Source organism: Anoplophora glabripennis, unplaced genomic scaffold (genome assembly GCF_000390285.2).
Source record: "Anoplophora glabripennis isolate ALB-LARVAE unplaced genomic scaffold, Agla_2.0 scaffold780, whole genome shotgun sequence".
Lineage (NCBI taxonomy): Eukaryota > Metazoa > Arthropoda > Insecta > Coleoptera > Cerambycidae > Anoplophora > Anoplophora glabripennis.
In genome coordinates, this window is record NW_019416859.1 from 769 (window position 1) to 17,421 (window position 16,653).

Sequence of the window (16,653 nt, forward strand, 5' to 3'; positions counted from 1 at the left end):
ATTCCAAAAACTGGTGGAGCTAGAGATGAATTGAATGCGGTTTTGGATTGGTCAGGCCGTTATAGTTCACTGGAATTTTTCACTTTCATGGCAAGCGATTCCATATGCAACAGTATATATTAATATTGTATTATTCTTCATCAGGTAATGCTTTTTGCCAATAAAATTATCATCAACAATTTATAATGAAATACAAATAAATATTATTTGAATTGGGCACGACAGGCCACCAAAAAAATCGTTACGTACCTGTATGTATACTTTTCATCGTGAATGACGCTTGTGAAACATGATTTAGCAGGATGGCTAGAGTCACTGATCTCTAAAAGTCAAAGCTCCACAGTTTGTATTTTAGTAGGAATCAAAATGTCTATTATATTAAATAGTTTATTTTAATGACATTATAACAATAAATATTTTACAACAATAAAAACGCTTTCAATCTAATTAGCTAAACTTAATAACAGAGCCGTTCCCCGTTTTATCCAAAAGTCCGCCGTTTCCATGCCGCTTTTCAAATCAACTGCAACCACATAAGCAGGCCGAAAAGCGGCACCGGTTCTTACGGGATAATAATAACAGGGGCAGGAATATAATCCTGAAATTAAAAAAAATATAAAAATTTGTGTTGCCGGTCAGGCACAAAAAAGAAACGTGTAAAATAATAATCTCCCGAAAAAATACACACGTTTAAATCATAGTAGGCTTTTACGATTACCTTGAAGAAATGAAATCCAAAATCATTGGCACCACTAGAAAGGTTAAGAGATAACTTACCTCTAGTTTTCTTTTTCAACTGCTCAACGGGCTTAAAATGTATTAAAGGCATGGCGCACACCAACTGCATCGGTTGGGGTTCGATAAGCATTGCATTCTTCTTGTCCCATCCGGCACCTTCAAGGTAGGTACTTTTTACGTACACCCCATTATCTGGAGTTAATTGGATCTGATTTTCATCCACTGTCAATACCGTAAATTCCCAGCTCAATGTGTCTATGGGCACTTCGTTAGCTCGGGCAGACATCTGTAATAATTTGTTTGCTTTTATTTTGTTCAACTTATATAGAGTGGCCCAAAATAGATAATAGCAACTTTAACAGCAGAAACTAGTTAAAATAGAAAAATTTCTTATGGAAAGGCCCGTTGTGTAATAAGAGTATTGTGCTTCTCAGACATTAATAAAAACCCGTGACAGCTCACCAAAATTAAAACGGTCGTATATCGATAATGAAGCATGGGACTCGTACCATTTTTAGAGAATGATATCAGCACTAGGTGATTATCCAGTCAATCTAATATCGAGTTATAAGACGAATCTGCTTCATCCTTATCATATCCAAAATATTCAACAATTGTTGCCCCAAGATTTAGGCCAAAGACTGACTTTTTGTAATTTGATTTTGCGTCAGGGTATAAGGTTTCATGAGAAGATTTTTTTTACGGACGAAACCCGTTTCACTCCAAGAGGAATCACAAATTGCATAATTTCCATGAATATTCGGATGAAAATCCACATGCAATAATTCCTCACCATTTTCAAAATGAATTTAAAATAAACATGTGAGTTAGTATTGTTGGATGTTTTTTAGTTGGGCCAGTTATTCTACCAAACCGACTGAATGGTGAAAATTATTTTTTTCACAAAACAGCCAAAACACTCCCCGAGCTACTTGAGGATATACCTTTGCAATTAAGACGTCAAATGTGATTTATGCACGATGATGTTCCACCACATTTTAGTACTAACTAAAACCAGCAATTCCCAAATACAGGGTGTCCCGAAATTCATGCAACAAAATTTGGTCATAGATTCTTAAGACAAATTTAGAGGTCCTGTATTTTTTAATTTTGCCAACTGGCCCCCTCTTTCGGAGTTACAGCCCCTTGAATTCTGCCCCTAAGAAGTTTTTATATCAAAACCATGTTGTACGAGAATCACTAAATTTGATACACAGGGATTTTATGACATGTGGAATTTCAAAGTGCTACGTTTTTTGGCGAGAAACCCCCTCAAGACACTTTTTCGTGGGCCCCCTTGTCTTTGGAACCAGAAAAATTTGGTGGAATTTATGATTTTTTTTTAAATTATTAGCTAGAAAGCCATTGAATGTAGAAACTTTTTTGTCTCTTGATATTTGTTTCGTAAAACGCAATGTTTTTGAGGAAAATGGCGAATCACGATATGCATTCGATCACATTTTGACATTTTTCTCGAAAACATTGTGTTTTACGAAAAAAGTATAAAGAGACAAAATGTTTCTAAATTTAATGGCTTTCTAGTGCTGATAATTTTTAAGAAATGTAAATATGTGGCCAAATTTTTTTGGCTCCAAACACAAGGGGGCCCACGAAAATTTGTCTTAAGGGGGTTCCCCGCCAAAAAACGTAGCACCATCAGATTCCAAATGTCATAAAACCCCTGTGTACCAAATTTAGTGATTCTCGTACAACAGGGTTTGAGGATATAAAAAAAAGATTATTCTTAGGGGCGGACTTCAGGGGACTGTAACTCCGAAAGAGGGGGCCACTTGGCAAAAATAAAAAATACGGGTCCCCTAAATTTGCCTTAAGAAACTGTGACCAAATTTTGTTGCATGAATTTCGGGACACCCTGTATATGGTTAGGACGATGAAACAATTTTTCAGAAAATGGACCACCAAGATTACCAGATTTGAATAAATGTGATTTCTTTCTCTGGGGGGCTTTAAAATAATTTATTTATTTTACACCGGTTGTAACTGAAGCAGATTTATGGAATCGTATAATAATAAATGCAACACTATAAAAAATTATCCACAGTGGACTTTAATTTTTGGCGGAGGGTAAATTTGTTATTGTAGTGCTATTTGACGATATCGGTAGTTCATGTGGTTAAAGTTAAATTTGTTAATGTTTTGTTTGTATGGTTCCTCTTTTTTTAATACGTTAAAAACAAACAGAATTTAATTTAATGCAATTGCTTTTTTTTATACTATTTTGTAAACGTCAATAATGACACATGAAATCATGGCCTACTAGTCGTAAAACTTTTTGTCCTATTCAATTAGTAATGACGCCGTAACACAAAATCTCGATTTTCTCAAAAACCGTTGTTTTAAAAAAAATTTGTAATAAAAAATTTTTAAAATCAAATTTCATGTAATACTGGTAAAACTATTTAATAATTGGTATATTGACGAAAAAATCTATATAATTTTAACGGTGCCCTATCCCTTTTTGAGCTTCCAACAAATTAATATTTTTACCAAAGATAACAATAAACGCAAATCATGTACCAAATTTGGTTGCTCCATGTTAAGGCATTGCTGAAATGATTCAGAGGCCAATTCCTCTTCAATGGTACATCCCAGAAAAAAAACAAATCCGCACATTTTAAGATCCTCTACACGTGCCCGCTCTGCGTCGGTAGAGTTATGAAACGCCCTGTGTATATATTTTTTATCAATTCACTTTTTATTACCTGTAAAACAGCAGTGAGAAAGCCCGTGGGAAAAGTGTACGCGGCTAGCCAGAAAAACAGGGGAGCGTGTGTCGTTACAGCCCATACCGTGAAATACTCTATCCTGGCGGACAACTCTCTCGCCCACGATCCCAACAGTTTCAGAGATGGATACGCTATGAAAATGAATAAAAGGGTTAATTATTCCATTCGGTTTCGTAATATTTTACAAATTTAAAAAATATATCAAATGTACCAACGTTACCTTTCAACCACGCGGGCGGGACTCGTCCCTCATATATACAAGTGAATATTTCTTCTAAATCGGAAGACATCACCACCAAGCCCTTAATACCTTTCTGGAGGTCTACCAGAGACAAATTTATAGAGTTCAAAAGGGTGTTATACCTAAAATAATCAACTTTATTTTGCATTCCTTCGATATTCACCCTCTACCTTTGTATCTCTTGCAATAGAACGACATCTAAAGGCGACTTATGTTGACCGATAAGCTTGTCCGTTTGCTCGTAATCTATAGTCGACGGCAACTTTGACAAAACGTCACTAGCCAGTTGAGCAACTTTTTCTTCTTTGGAAGCCTCTGCGCTCGCCGTGCTCTGTATCTGCAGCGACATCAGCGTTTCGAATAGGTTGCGAGACTCAGATATTAAACTCGTTATATCTGCGTTGGGGTGCTGGCCAAACGCCTCCGGCCTGTCAACGGCCGGTAATACCGTAATGTAGTCCAAGTACGACTGAATCGAGCCGTCGCGGGGGATATAGTAAGTCGGGAGAGAAGACAATCTGAAATAAGTCAGCTGTAAATTCACGTTTTTAACATTTTCATTTCGATGGAATACCTGAAATAAACGATATTAAGAGCATCGTCACAAAAGTACTGGTTGATGTACGTCGTAAGTAAGCGCCTGTCCCAATCGTCGGTCACGTGGCCCCCGTAGCTCACGCCGGCTATTAAATATTTAAGCGCATCCCAAGGGGTGGATTGGTACTCGTTTAAATAGATGGTGAGTAGATTTTCTGATACCTGGAAGTGAAAATATATGTAAAATAACGTCCCAATTTTGCTAGAAGAGTGTTACCATAAAATCGGAATCGTTGAAGCTATAAATCACGTTCCACCCAAGCTGCTGGAATTTCTTTCTCTCCAGGAGGATGGCGTGGAAAAAGCATAAGCTAAACAACAGTTTTTTATACTTTTCCGGATACTGACAACTAGTGAACTGGTCTTCACTAATCAGCTGGTACAACCTCTTCAAATTAGCTTTCAGGCCCTATTAAAAATTGTTAGACAAAATTAGTACCAATTTTTTCGGTGTGTATTCATATATTACTTTCGGAGGCTCCGTCGTCATCTTTATACCCGCCTGAAGGATGGAGATGGGAAATTCCGGATTGGGACTGGAACTCAGCCACACCCTAAAGTTGGGGTGGATCTTTCCCGACTGCATCACCTCAATTATTTTGTCTAATTTCGGCATCCAACTTAAGGACAAATGACAATTTGCCAGAAATATCCAGAGCCCGTCCCTGGCACCGTTCTGCAGCAATCTATAAGCACATATAAAAAAAACATGTTAAAAAAGTGTTAGTTGCAAGTATAAGGCACCAGTCGGGATGGACATACCAAACTCCATATTTACACGCAAAAATAATAAAATGAATAAAATGTAGTTATTCGCATGTAGCAGTCAGGTACATACATACATTGCCTTAATCTTAATAGTAATAAAAAAATTAATAAAATAGGTTTTCAATGTCAATTTTTACTAAGAAAATTGGCAAACTTTGGCTTCTGTAACAACTTTGTTAATTTCATTAGATATTATTTATACAACAGAAAGCAAACTGTACTTGTATGGTTTTGACTACCAGTTATGTTGCCTCTTCTGGGATATCTCAGGGTTCGACTCTTGACCCCCCGCTGTTCATTCTATTTATAAATGATCTTAGCAATATAATCAACCTCTGTAAACTGTTTTGTGCAGATGATTTAACAATTTTTTTCAAGTGTAACTTACTTAAATAACTGTAACATTGCAACAATAAGGTTTTTCCAGCTGTAAATATTTAACTATAACTCTTTCTCTATGGATCACCCTGTATATCTTATGTTAATATTTGATTGATATTTTCATTACTTCATTGTCGAGTCAGGTACTGAACAATATTAACTTTTATGGCATTTTTATTTATTGTTGCAGAAACTGTCGTACCCATGATAAAATTATAATAGAGTATATTTCTGCATTTATTTATAATTCTTTTGTTATTTAATGTAAAACTTATTTTTAATTTAACTTAAAAATAGAAAATGTTGGACAATAAGGAAAGAGATCAACAAATGATTATTATCATTACCTGGTAGCGATGGGCGCCTGCCCCTGCCCCAAACTGATCGAATTAAAGAACTTGCTCATTCCGACATTTTCGGCCAGTTGCATTAACGCCCCGGTAGGGTCAACCCCTGGCGAGAGCACAAATATAAGCGGCGTTTGCGGTATAGACTCTTCCAGCACCGCCCTGATGTCTAGAACGGGGGGCTCGACAAACTGGGGACCCAGTTGATTGACAATGAAGTTCGAAATGGCAAACGAGACACGGTCCTGTCTAAGCGATCGGATAAAAAGCATCCTTTGAAACTCGTTGCATATACTCTCCCATTCTCCTAAAGCATACAAACATATTGTAGAGTTGATTTCTTTATGGAAAAATGGCGGATCTACCTATAAGTGGTAGCGTTTCTGGTTCGGTATGGATATACCATAAGTACCAATCCCTAGAATATTGCTCAAAGCTGTCCGTTACGCCATGGAAGCCTTGCAATGTGTCCAGTTCCGTTATGTTGTCCCAGGCTATTTCATTTAACCAACCTGAACAGTGAATGTATTAGTTTAATATCTAATAAGAATGTTCCGAGCTGAGAAATATTACTTTCTTTCCGGCTGTGAAAAATTGATAATTTATATATACAGTGTGTTTGGTAAGTCGATGCATTCCTTACAAGTGATTTGTGATATATTTCCTTAACATACCATATTCCGAAAACGCTTAGTTTTCGACCTACAGGGTGTTTTAATAAAAAAATGCATTTATCAGAATATTTTAATGAAATTTTACGGGTTTTAACTGTTAACAACAATACATGTTTTACGATAAAAATATTGTTTTCAGTTTCACCAATGCGTGCGCACAGGCATGTCTCCAGATATTGTTAAAGAAAAAAATGATACACCAATGATTTTTCTTAAAATAAAAAATTATTTCTGAATTCCTTGTTCAATTTGGAAGAGAACAGGTGTCTCGACTGTTTTTCTTATGACGCACCGTTTTCGAGTAAATAAATTAAATTTGATTTATTGCATGGCATAATCTGGTTTCAATAATTTGAAAAATAGCGGAAATTATGCACTTGAGTAACTGCTTCATACTCAAACACTCAAAGTGACAGCTATTATTAATTTTGTCAAACAATAACAAAAACGAGTGCGTAGCCAACTTGATAATTTCTGTTTAGATAGTGAATAGTGAATCTAAAAACTGATAAAAATTTTTTAGACTGATATTAACTGCGAGAAATAATAATTTTTTTTAATAAAATTGGTAGAAAAAAAAGCTGCTACCTTTTCTCTTCCAAATTAAACAAGTAATTGAAAAATAACTTTTATTTTAAGAAAATCAGTGACGTATCATTTTTTTCTTTAAAAATATCCAAAGACGTGCCTGTGCGCACGCCACTGGTTAAACTAAAAACAATATTTTTATGTTCAAATATGTATTGATGTTAATTGTCAAAGTTTGTAAAATTTCATTAAAATATTCTGAGCGGTTTCCACAATATTTATAAATTTGCATTTTTTTATTAAAACTTTATCACCATGTAGATCAGAAACTAAGCGTTTTCGGAATATGGTATATTAAGAAAATATATCACATATCACTTGTACCATAACCTCCTGCAAGGAAGGCATCGACTTACCAAACACCCTGTATATAAAAAAAAATAGTAAATAATAGTAAATAAATTAATAGTAAAAATAAAACAGTAGTGAAAATGGCTTTTTGGAAAAAAATTTCTCAGCAGGAACCACATCTCAATGTTTTGACCACCAATACATTAGATACATCCTGGGCCCTGTGTATTTTAATGGAGATAGCGAGATACTGTTTTCATTAAATTTTTCTCGAAATTTATGGCTGAGACGTTTGAACTACTTTTTGCCTATTTCCTAGGCAAATGACAAATACTTCTTAAAAATGTAGAAATTGACTCACTTCCTACATTATTTTGAATCACATTTTAGTGTAATATACAGGGTGTCATATAATCATTCTGCTATCATTAGAATTTACATGGAAAACTAAAGAAAGTTAATAAGCCCAAAAATGCTTCCTAAGGTTCCACTTCTGGGATTTTTATTGCAGTTAGAAAAATTACATATAGTTTATTATAAAAGAAATGTGCCCTTATTGGATTTCAAAAGGCCTGTAATTCCATATTTACAGATTAGTGTTTATTAGAACTTTTTTCTCAATTTGAATGTGGAATAATAATGGAACACCTTGTATACATGCTGAACCGACAGACATTTTAAAGAGGTTTCCATCATTTCCCAAGAAAACAGACAAAAAGTAGTTCAAATGTCTCAGACATAATTTATGAAAAAAATTAACAGCAAAATTTGGGGACATGTTTTTGTGAACTGATGTACGTATGTATGTACAGTAGAACCTCGATAATCCGAACCCCAGTAATCCGAACGCAGTTTTGGAAAAAATAAAAATATGTAGTATGTAATCAGAATCGCTCTCTAACTGCTACAGTAAACAGAGCATCACCGTAGTACGAAATTCATGTGCAATACATTACATAAAATATAGTTACCTTACTGTAGCACAGTAGTATGTATTTCATAAAACAAACTATTTTGTACCTTTAACAATACAACGTGCTCCTTATTTTATGGGAAATAGTATGTCAGTGTTCATTTTTTGCATGCTACTATGCCTGGAAAGCACTTTGTTTGGTAATCCGAAGGATTCGATAGTCCGAACCACCCCCGGTCCCAATTAGTTCGGATTATCGAGGTTCTACTGTATGTATGTATGTCGGAGGGGTGGTGGAATTGTCTTCCACCACGGCACTTAGGCCTTATTAGGCCCCTTGTACACCCTCCTTCACTACTCGAGTACTTTTCTTCAAACCATCTTATTTACTACACGGATGGCTTGGGGGCAAAGTCTCGTACAGTTTATGTATGATAGCATGGTCTTGAGTTACAGAGATTTCTTGCTCTGCTCTCATTACCATTTATCGGGGACCACACGCGTGTGGCAAATGTTGGGCGACCCAGGTCTCTTGGTAGGCTGCCACAGCCAAGTCCACGAGCCTGCCTTAGGTCACCCATCCAAATTCCAGCCCACGTCCGTGATGCTTGACTCGGCAGATCGAAATCCGCCGGCCAAGACATCCGGCTAGGCGGTCCCCTTTTGTGAACTGATATTTTCAAATGTATTTATTAGCATTTTTTAAATATTCTTTAATATAAAATTTAGTAAACGCGGCACAATAATTATGGGAAATACTGTATTAATTGATTAATAAATAATAAAAACTCAGTATTACCTATACAAGGATTCTCCCTCTGGGTTTCCCTGTCTAACACGACTCCACCCTTAAGTAGAAAATTATATTCCGCCGGTACGATTTTGCCCTGCGCCGTTAGTATCTTGATGCACATGTGGAACGAGAAGAGCAACTTGTGCTGCTCAAACAACGCCCTGCAGGTGTTTCTGTTAAAATACAAAGCACAGGTTAACACCTAATAAATTTAAGTTACGCGTCCTTATTTACGTGTACACGGAATATGTGTGGTACTCGTTCAGGGCTATTATTCTTTCATTCAGATGGACCGCCTTCGGACTCTTATTAATCGAGTTCGTAAACAGCAGAATGTACGAGTCCAACGCAAATTGGTACATGGGATCTATCTTGCCCATATCGTTTAATACAAAGAACAGTATGGCCGCCCTCTTGGCACAAGGTCGATAGCCCTAAAACAAATTTAATGCTACTAATGACCGCAGAAATTACATCCCCATCTCTAACACAAAAGAGTACTTAAATAAAATCTAAAAAATCGACTTTTATTGTAAATAATTTTTTTTACACATGACTTGGCAAATTCACATGATTTCGTTCCATGTGAATAGATTTAAGATTCATCTTGTACTGTTCGATAAGAAATAAAAAATTCGGCCAACTAATCCCTAACACCCCGTATAACTCACCTCTCTGGCGCTATCAATCTGTACTTCCGTCTTCTCCGACACTTCCAAACTCTTCTTGACGGCTTCGGAGGTAGCTTTGGATGTTTGCAGAGTGTTGAACAATTCCGCATCCTCCAATAGAGACCCACGGGTTTCATTTAGCAGCTTTAATAATTCGCTTTCCAGGTCAAGTAAAGTCCTTTTGCCTTTAAGATGTTAAAATTGAGTTGGTGTTTAATCAAATTGTAAATAAACACGAACCTTTCGCTATAGTAGTCACAAGTTGATCTTTCTGCTCCTCCAGCTGAGGTTTTTCTTTCCTAACAACAATGCCGAGAAGTTGCGCCTCGAGGCCTTGTTCCTTCACGGCAAAATTGACCAGCGTGGTCTTAGTAGAAATTTCGGGGGGATAATGGGGGTTGGTTAATTTTGTGGTAATGAAAAATTTGAAATTGTCATGGTACGACACCATTTTGTCGTCTAGTTTGATCAGGTTCATTCCCCCTTGCTTCACTACGGCTTTTCCCAATATGGGATTTAACGAAGGGTCCATAGTTTCCGAAATGTTCTGTAATAGTACCGGCAACCCCGCCTGGACGGCTTTCTCGACAATGCTCATATAGTTCGGCATACCCAAATCTATAACCTAAAGGGTGAAATACAAAAAGTTGTACGGGGCGTAACACAACAAAGTATCAATAATAAAGAAGCGTTTTTCTCGTCCAAATGTAGGAATACTCTTATAGTTATAGTTTCCATACCTCTGACGTTAATTTTTCGTGCACAAATCAATGGTGTTCATACGAAGTTACAGCAAGTCAGTGGAAAGAAAACTTTTCTCATAGATAAATAGATAAATTTTTTTTGCAACAAGAACTTCAAGAGAATATTCTTAAATTTAGACAGGGAAACGTTCCTTAATTTTTTGCACTTTGTGCTACAGAATTCCGTTTCGTAAATTACTTGCAAATTATTCTGCGACTCCATGGCTTTGATCCACTTTTGCGCCTGACATTGGGGATCTATTACTAACGGCCACCTAGATCCGTAGGTTACGATAATTCCGTTCTCAGTACTGAAAGCGTCAGCGGGAAGACCTTGTATATTCCATTCTCTGATCGTCGTTGGGTCGGCCAGGAAGTAAGTGACATTAAAGTCGTACGAGTATATAATCTCTAATTTAGCCGTCTAAAATTGTAAAAAAAAACCATAAGCAATACAGTCATAAATAAATCAAACTCCATTTCCAGCCGAGGTAAAAATTATTCGTACCTCGGTCTGCCACAACGTCATCATTTCCTCTCTGTAACTGGACACGAAGGGGCCCATATAGGACACAAAAGCCGTTGCTAGTAAACAATCGCCTGGCAAGAAGTCAAATTTTTTGTCCAGCATGTTGACAGTTTCGTCCCACCTGTCCCGTTCTCCCGATAAGCAGTCAACCAAAGTGGCCGCCCTCTCCAGTTTTAATTTCAGTAATTCCGCCTAATTAAAAACAATTTAATGAAATTTAACGTTTAGTTTTAAAAATTTTATAACTCACTTTTCTGTTAAGTTCCTCCTTTTGTGCCAATTTTTCCTCGTATTCTTTCTGGAGTTTCTGGAGCGTCATGTTCAGTTCGGCTAATTTCGACTGCGCCTCGGCCAACATTAATTGTTTTTCTTTCAGGGATTCCAAGGCTTCGTCAAGTTTCGCCTTCTTAGGGCCGACGATCCTACAAAAAATACACATAAATAGTAGTAAGTCGCGTTTGTAAACATGTTCTCCATTACTTCCAAACTTTGGCGTATTTTTCAATGGCGATGACCCACAAGCATAGCGATTTCGCTGCTAAGGACACCATCCCGACTTTCTCTGGGACAAATTCGTCGCTAGTCGTATAAGTCGAGATTTTTTTCAAAGTTCTATCTGAAATGTGGTTCTTGTCGAATTCCTTCAAATCCCTAAGGAAGTTTATATCTGCCAATAGTTTTTTTGCCGATTCCCAAGAGGGGTCGATCTAAAAATTAAATATTTCATGACATTCAAAGATAATAGTATTTTACATTTATTACCCCTCTCAGTATATTCACAGCTTCCATGACCATTTTTACTTTCTGTGGCGGCGTGCCGTATGACTTCATTTCACTGATATCTTTTTTACTGAGCGAATCGAGAGCTTTGACAGCTTCCTCTAAAGCGGGCATAGCCTCGTCCAAGTCCGCTTGAGCCACGTCTGCCATTCTTTTACACTGCACCTCTTCTTCGCCTATCTTTATGCTCTTTTTAGTTACTTCTTTCTGAAATTGAAAAAAATTTCACAATTACATGAAAAATTAGAGCAAATATCTACTTTCGTGACATTCTGCATTACTTACATATAAAAGAACTCAAGATAAAAACAACAGAATCGTCAAACACTAACCTGTTGTTCGTCAGCTTCCTTTCTTTGTGCGACAATAATAACTAGATAATCGTCGCACTGCTGCTGAAACTCGGCCACCTTTACTTGAGCTTCCGCTAATTCCACAGACATCGTAGTCACTTTTTCTTTGCAGTCGTCGATTTTTCCTAGGCCGTTTCGTAATTTATTAGCCTGCGACGCCGTTTCTTCTCTTTTGTCCGACAGCATTCTGTGATTAAATTTGTGATTAAAGTTAATAGTAAAGACCGACGTTACTTTAAATTACACTTTATATCCCGCCACAAGCTCTAGATAATTAGTAGGCGTAACATAATTGTGTCTCTTCATTTCCATCAGCATTTTTTTAGAGCACTTTGCCACAGAATCGTGTACGGTGGCGAATATCAACGACATGCCCTCAACCATTTTGTCTTGGGCGGACGAGAACAGCGATTCACCCTTACGTACCTAAAATAACATACTGTATCCGACGTAACTTGAAGTTAAGAAATGACTTGACGTACGGTTTCACCAGTAATCGTCTGCACAAAATTGACATTTGAAATGTACTTATGTGCCACTTCCAAAAGAGCTTCCTTGGGCCATTCCCTAAACCAATCTATGGTGGAGCAGTTTATCAAAGCCGGGTATTGTCGCAACCTGTTCCTAAACGAATCCCCGATTGGGCTCATGCACAAGATAATGTGCAGGTTAGCCCTTACTCGCTGTATCAGGAACTCGTACATCGCTTCATTAGTACGCATGATACCTGCCTTGGCAGCGGCGCTGTCCAATTTTCCTTTTACCTAATGGGAGATTTGTTTCATTTATACAGTGAGCGGCAAAAGTATGAAATATATTTATTTAAAAATCAGATGTTCGTTATTTCAAAAATCGCTCGGACCTGTCGAATTATATTTTTAGTTGCACATTTTCTGAAGAATTTTCCATTTATACAGGGTGGCCCAAAAAAAGTTATGAAATCAAGGCCAACTTTTTTAAATGGAAACCCCACTTTTTTGTATTTTTGTTAAATTCTCCATGGAATTCTGATTATTTATGGAACATAACCTATACCTATCTTTAATCGTTTTCGAGATAATAATAATAGTTACTCTTTGTCAAAAAAACTCGTATAAACCAATTATGCAATTATGTAAAATGGTGTAAAAATGATCCCGCATATTAGTACGTATACAGGGTGTTTGTAAATAAGTGCGAAATATTTTAGTAGGTGGTTGCCGAAGTTGTTTTGTGGAATAAGGTTCATAAAAAAGTAATGGAATCATAAATTAAAAGAAGGAACACAAAATTTTGCACTTACCTCCTCAAACTCGTCGGATTTATACAAATTGGCAACTTCCCCACTACTAAGCATATTATTAATTATTTCTAGAAAACTTTCGTCCATAATCTGGGTGTCGTTAAATAAAAACGACGTCTGTTTGGCTTCGATTCCCGTTAAACTGTAGAGTATCTTTAAATCCTCTTTAAATTCCGGAACTTTATAATTTCTCATTACAGATATCTGGTAAGTGTTATATTCGCATATGTAGGCGGCAACTCGGGACAAAGATTGCCTTCCACTGCCACCTAATCGTTATTTAGTAACTTTTAGTAATTTAGATAGGAACAAATTATTAGTATAATGTAAATACACTGCGCATTGTACCGCTAAAAAGTTCCAATGTAATTTTTTTTTTTATTTGAATTATAGTAACTTTAATGCGAAATGTAGTTTCGAAATGTTAATTTGTTTGTTTTTGACAGTATTAACGTACCTATTCCTACCAGTAGCATATTCCCCCTGGGTTGAGAAATGACCCTGACAATCCTGCAGATGTGCTCGATAGCGTCTTTGAATAATACCAGATCCATTCTAACCACACCCGGAGACACATTGTACTCCTCCATTTGGCTGTCTAAATATTTCCTTAAAGTCGTGATATCGTGATGTTCCTCGTAAATACCCCAGGGGTTTACGAAGTCGGCGTAGACCGGGATCACTCTGTTTGGGCACAAGCCGTGTAAAGTCAGTTCGAAATGTGCGCCCAACTGCTCATTCATTTGGTTCGAAAACCATTCTCGATCACTGAAACGATAATCAAGCTAATTTAAACATTTTTTTACTCGATAGTGTAAAAATATCAGAATATGCTTTCAGAAAAACTTTTACGTCAAGGTATTTTTTGGTATTCTAAAAATTCCCCTTGCTGTACGAACCTGTCATCGATCAGTCTATCGCAGAACACCCTGTAGCACTCGTGAATCCACAGTTTAAGAATGGAAGACTTGTCGCTCTGGTACTCTTTGTGACTTCGCAACAAACCTTGGAATATCTTCGAAATATCCCTCAAATTAAACAGATAGTGTATCTTCGTGGGAGTAGGCAACATTTTATTTATAACCCTATTGTACAGGTCTATGGTGCTGTCCGTTATTTCACGGCCGACAATTTTAACGCTCTCGTCGAACTCGGCCAAGTGTTGCGACAACATAGTCCCAAATATTCTGGTTATGGTAGGTTCGTCGGGAAAAGTCATGTTTATAACATTGAAACGGCTTAAGAGACGGTCCGTGATTACGTTTCTTCCTCCGCCTGGAGGGCCCATCGCGGCCAATATGTGCATATTCTGGAAGAAAATAAATAAACATTTACAAAACAGTGTGCTTTGAAGAATAAAAAAAAACAAACACAGAATGGTTCTGCACGTACCTCTACATATTTCCTCGTCTGCTTTTGTCTGTCGTACCAAAAACCGTAATCCATCCATTGCCTCAACAATTCCAAAGGAGGCTGAGACCCGTACGTTTCCTTTGCTGGCATATTTAGATCATCCAAAAACGTTATCATCTTCTTACCCATGGGTGGCGCAAAATGTCCCATAGTGCGCTTTTCCACGCGACTTTCTATAGAATCTTGAATGTTTTGAGATGTCGTTTGTGCAGACATGTTAATATTCAACACGGTATATTTGCTAAAGTCTAAAAATGACAATACGGCCTGTGCAGCAGACGTCTTTCCCGTTCCTACGGGTCCTGTTAGTAAAACTGGCGAGCCGTATGCCAACAAGGCCGTAACTACAAAATCGTAGCGGACAGTGTCAACAGTTGGAACAATTATCTTGTAAAACGGACTCCTGGAAATGACAGATTAGAACTAATTTTAGATATTTAAGTGTTTGTTATACCCTGGCTCATATCTCCATCCGTATGGTAATTTTTGGTCCCAGGAACTAAAGCAGAAGTTTTGAGAGTCTACAAAGTACTCATAAATGGTGTCTTTAATGGGAAATACGCCTTCTTTTTCTCTTATGAAAGTGTCCAGTTTTTTCCTACCGTCTTCATCGGTTGTGCAACAAACGGACCAAATTAAACTGGAAAGAATTGTTATTAATCAAGAAACACAGTTACAACAAATATCAATTTTACAAATTTTTATATCTTTAATTGCATTAAATGTTTCTAATATGAATTTCAGAACGTAAAAAAAAAAATTTTAATTTATACAGTCCTATAGTTTTTAACTAATGTTGTGGAAAGCAACTACTCTGCTGTCCACGTAGCATTGAATTACACCTGCAATATCTACAAAAAAAGCCAAGCTCATTCGTCAGCAGCATCACCAAATATAGATGGTTTAAAACTTATTAATTTTCATCAGGCTGCTATAGGCGAGATGATGGACGAACGAATTAACAATTTGAAAGCCTATCTACCGACATGTTTTGAGTGTGGGTAATATATAACCTACAAAATACATCTTAAATGTCCTTGCCACACAATGCCTACTGGCACAAAGCATTACTTTGTACCTACTGGTGTAGGTCGTTCTGCTTGATGTAACCCACAAACTATGACATATTTTTTTATTAGTCCTCAACAGTGTGTCATAGGTGAGACAACCGACGAACGATCCAGCTGTTTTGCGTCATATCACGATAAGGAAATACATTGTACGCGGGAGCGCAAATGGCTCTATTTGTCGTGCCGACTCCCAACTGTGCCATTCAAATAGCTACAGTAGGAAGCGACCTGCTATATTGCAGGTACTTGTTGCACGACTTCCACCTACAGAGGGCGAAGGCAATGTTTTAATTGTCAGTGTTGCGAGAAACAACTGCTCCGAGGGCTATATTCAAAATATTTATTTCACCTGTGTAGTGTGAAACAAGTCATGTTTTCAATGTAGGCATTGAATTGTAATGTTACATCTCACCCGCAATTGTATAGTTTGCCTCAAAGTATATAAAGAAGTAAATTAAATAGCATTTTTACCAAAATAGGAACCAAATTTTTAACAAATCCTCAAAGTGCTCTTCGTCAGCAGGATTAAGTCCATACGCTCTCGTCGCAAAAATATCCAAGAGCTTACATAGCGACATTACCAAGTTTAGCTCAGCACACACTACATTTTCTGTACAATTAAGACGTTTAAATTCAAGTACTACCGAAAGGTGAATCGTAAACAACTCCATCATCTACAAATCACGATCGAATGTCATTTTTTATTTTAACACATAAAGAGAATGTTGTACAAT

General features: G+C 37.0%; 1 protein-coding gene across 1 annotated transcript in view; it reads right to left on the reverse strand.

The window, feature by feature from the left end:
• Window positions 1-225: 225 nt before the first annotated feature.
• Window positions 226-16,653, reverse strand: part of LOC108913077 (dynein heavy chain 2, axonemal) — a 38,093-nt gene continuing 21,665 nt past the window's right edge. The window contains exons 25-52 of the mRNA XM_023455566.1: window positions 16,391-16,593; window positions 15,304-15,489; window positions 14,829-15,252; window positions 14,336-14,745; window positions 13,894-14,204; window positions 13,437-13,705; window positions 12,637-12,918; window positions 12,399-12,580; window positions 12,134-12,341; window positions 11,784-12,008; window positions 11,502-11,728; window positions 11,272-11,443; window positions 11,001-11,213; window positions 10,692-10,916; window positions 9,990-10,374; window positions 9,750-9,934; window positions 9,313-9,512; window positions 9,085-9,251; window positions 6,185-6,331; window positions 5,820-6,126; window positions 4,793-5,009; window positions 4,541-4,732; window positions 4,301-4,485; window positions 3,897-4,244; window positions 3,706-3,848; window positions 3,462-3,616; window positions 778-1,024; window positions 226-598 (exon numbers count right to left, since the gene is read on the reverse strand). Coding sequence (XP_023311334.1) covers window positions 444-598; window positions 778-1,024; window positions 3,462-3,616; window positions 3,706-3,848; window positions 3,897-4,244; window positions 4,301-4,485; window positions 4,541-4,732; window positions 4,793-5,009; window positions 5,820-6,126; window positions 6,185-6,331; window positions 9,085-9,251; window positions 9,313-9,512; window positions 9,750-9,934; window positions 9,990-10,374; window positions 10,692-10,916; window positions 11,001-11,213; window positions 11,272-11,443; window positions 11,502-11,728; window positions 11,784-12,008; window positions 12,134-12,341; window positions 12,399-12,580; window positions 12,637-12,918; window positions 13,437-13,705; window positions 13,894-14,204; window positions 14,336-14,745; window positions 14,829-15,252; window positions 15,304-15,489; window positions 16,391-16,593 — 6,570 coding nt within the window. The 3' untranslated portion in view covers window positions 226-443. The remainder of the gene's footprint in view (window positions 599-777; window positions 1,025-3,461; window positions 3,617-3,705; window positions 3,849-3,896; window positions 4,245-4,300; window positions 4,486-4,540; window positions 4,733-4,792; window positions 5,010-5,819; window positions 6,127-6,184; window positions 6,332-9,084; window positions 9,252-9,312; window positions 9,513-9,749; window positions 9,935-9,989; window positions 10,375-10,691; window positions 10,917-11,000; window positions 11,214-11,271; window positions 11,444-11,501; window positions 11,729-11,783; window positions 12,009-12,133; window positions 12,342-12,398; window positions 12,581-12,636; window positions 12,919-13,436; window positions 13,706-13,893; window positions 14,205-14,335; window positions 14,746-14,828; window positions 15,253-15,303; window positions 15,490-16,390; window positions 16,594-16,653) is intronic.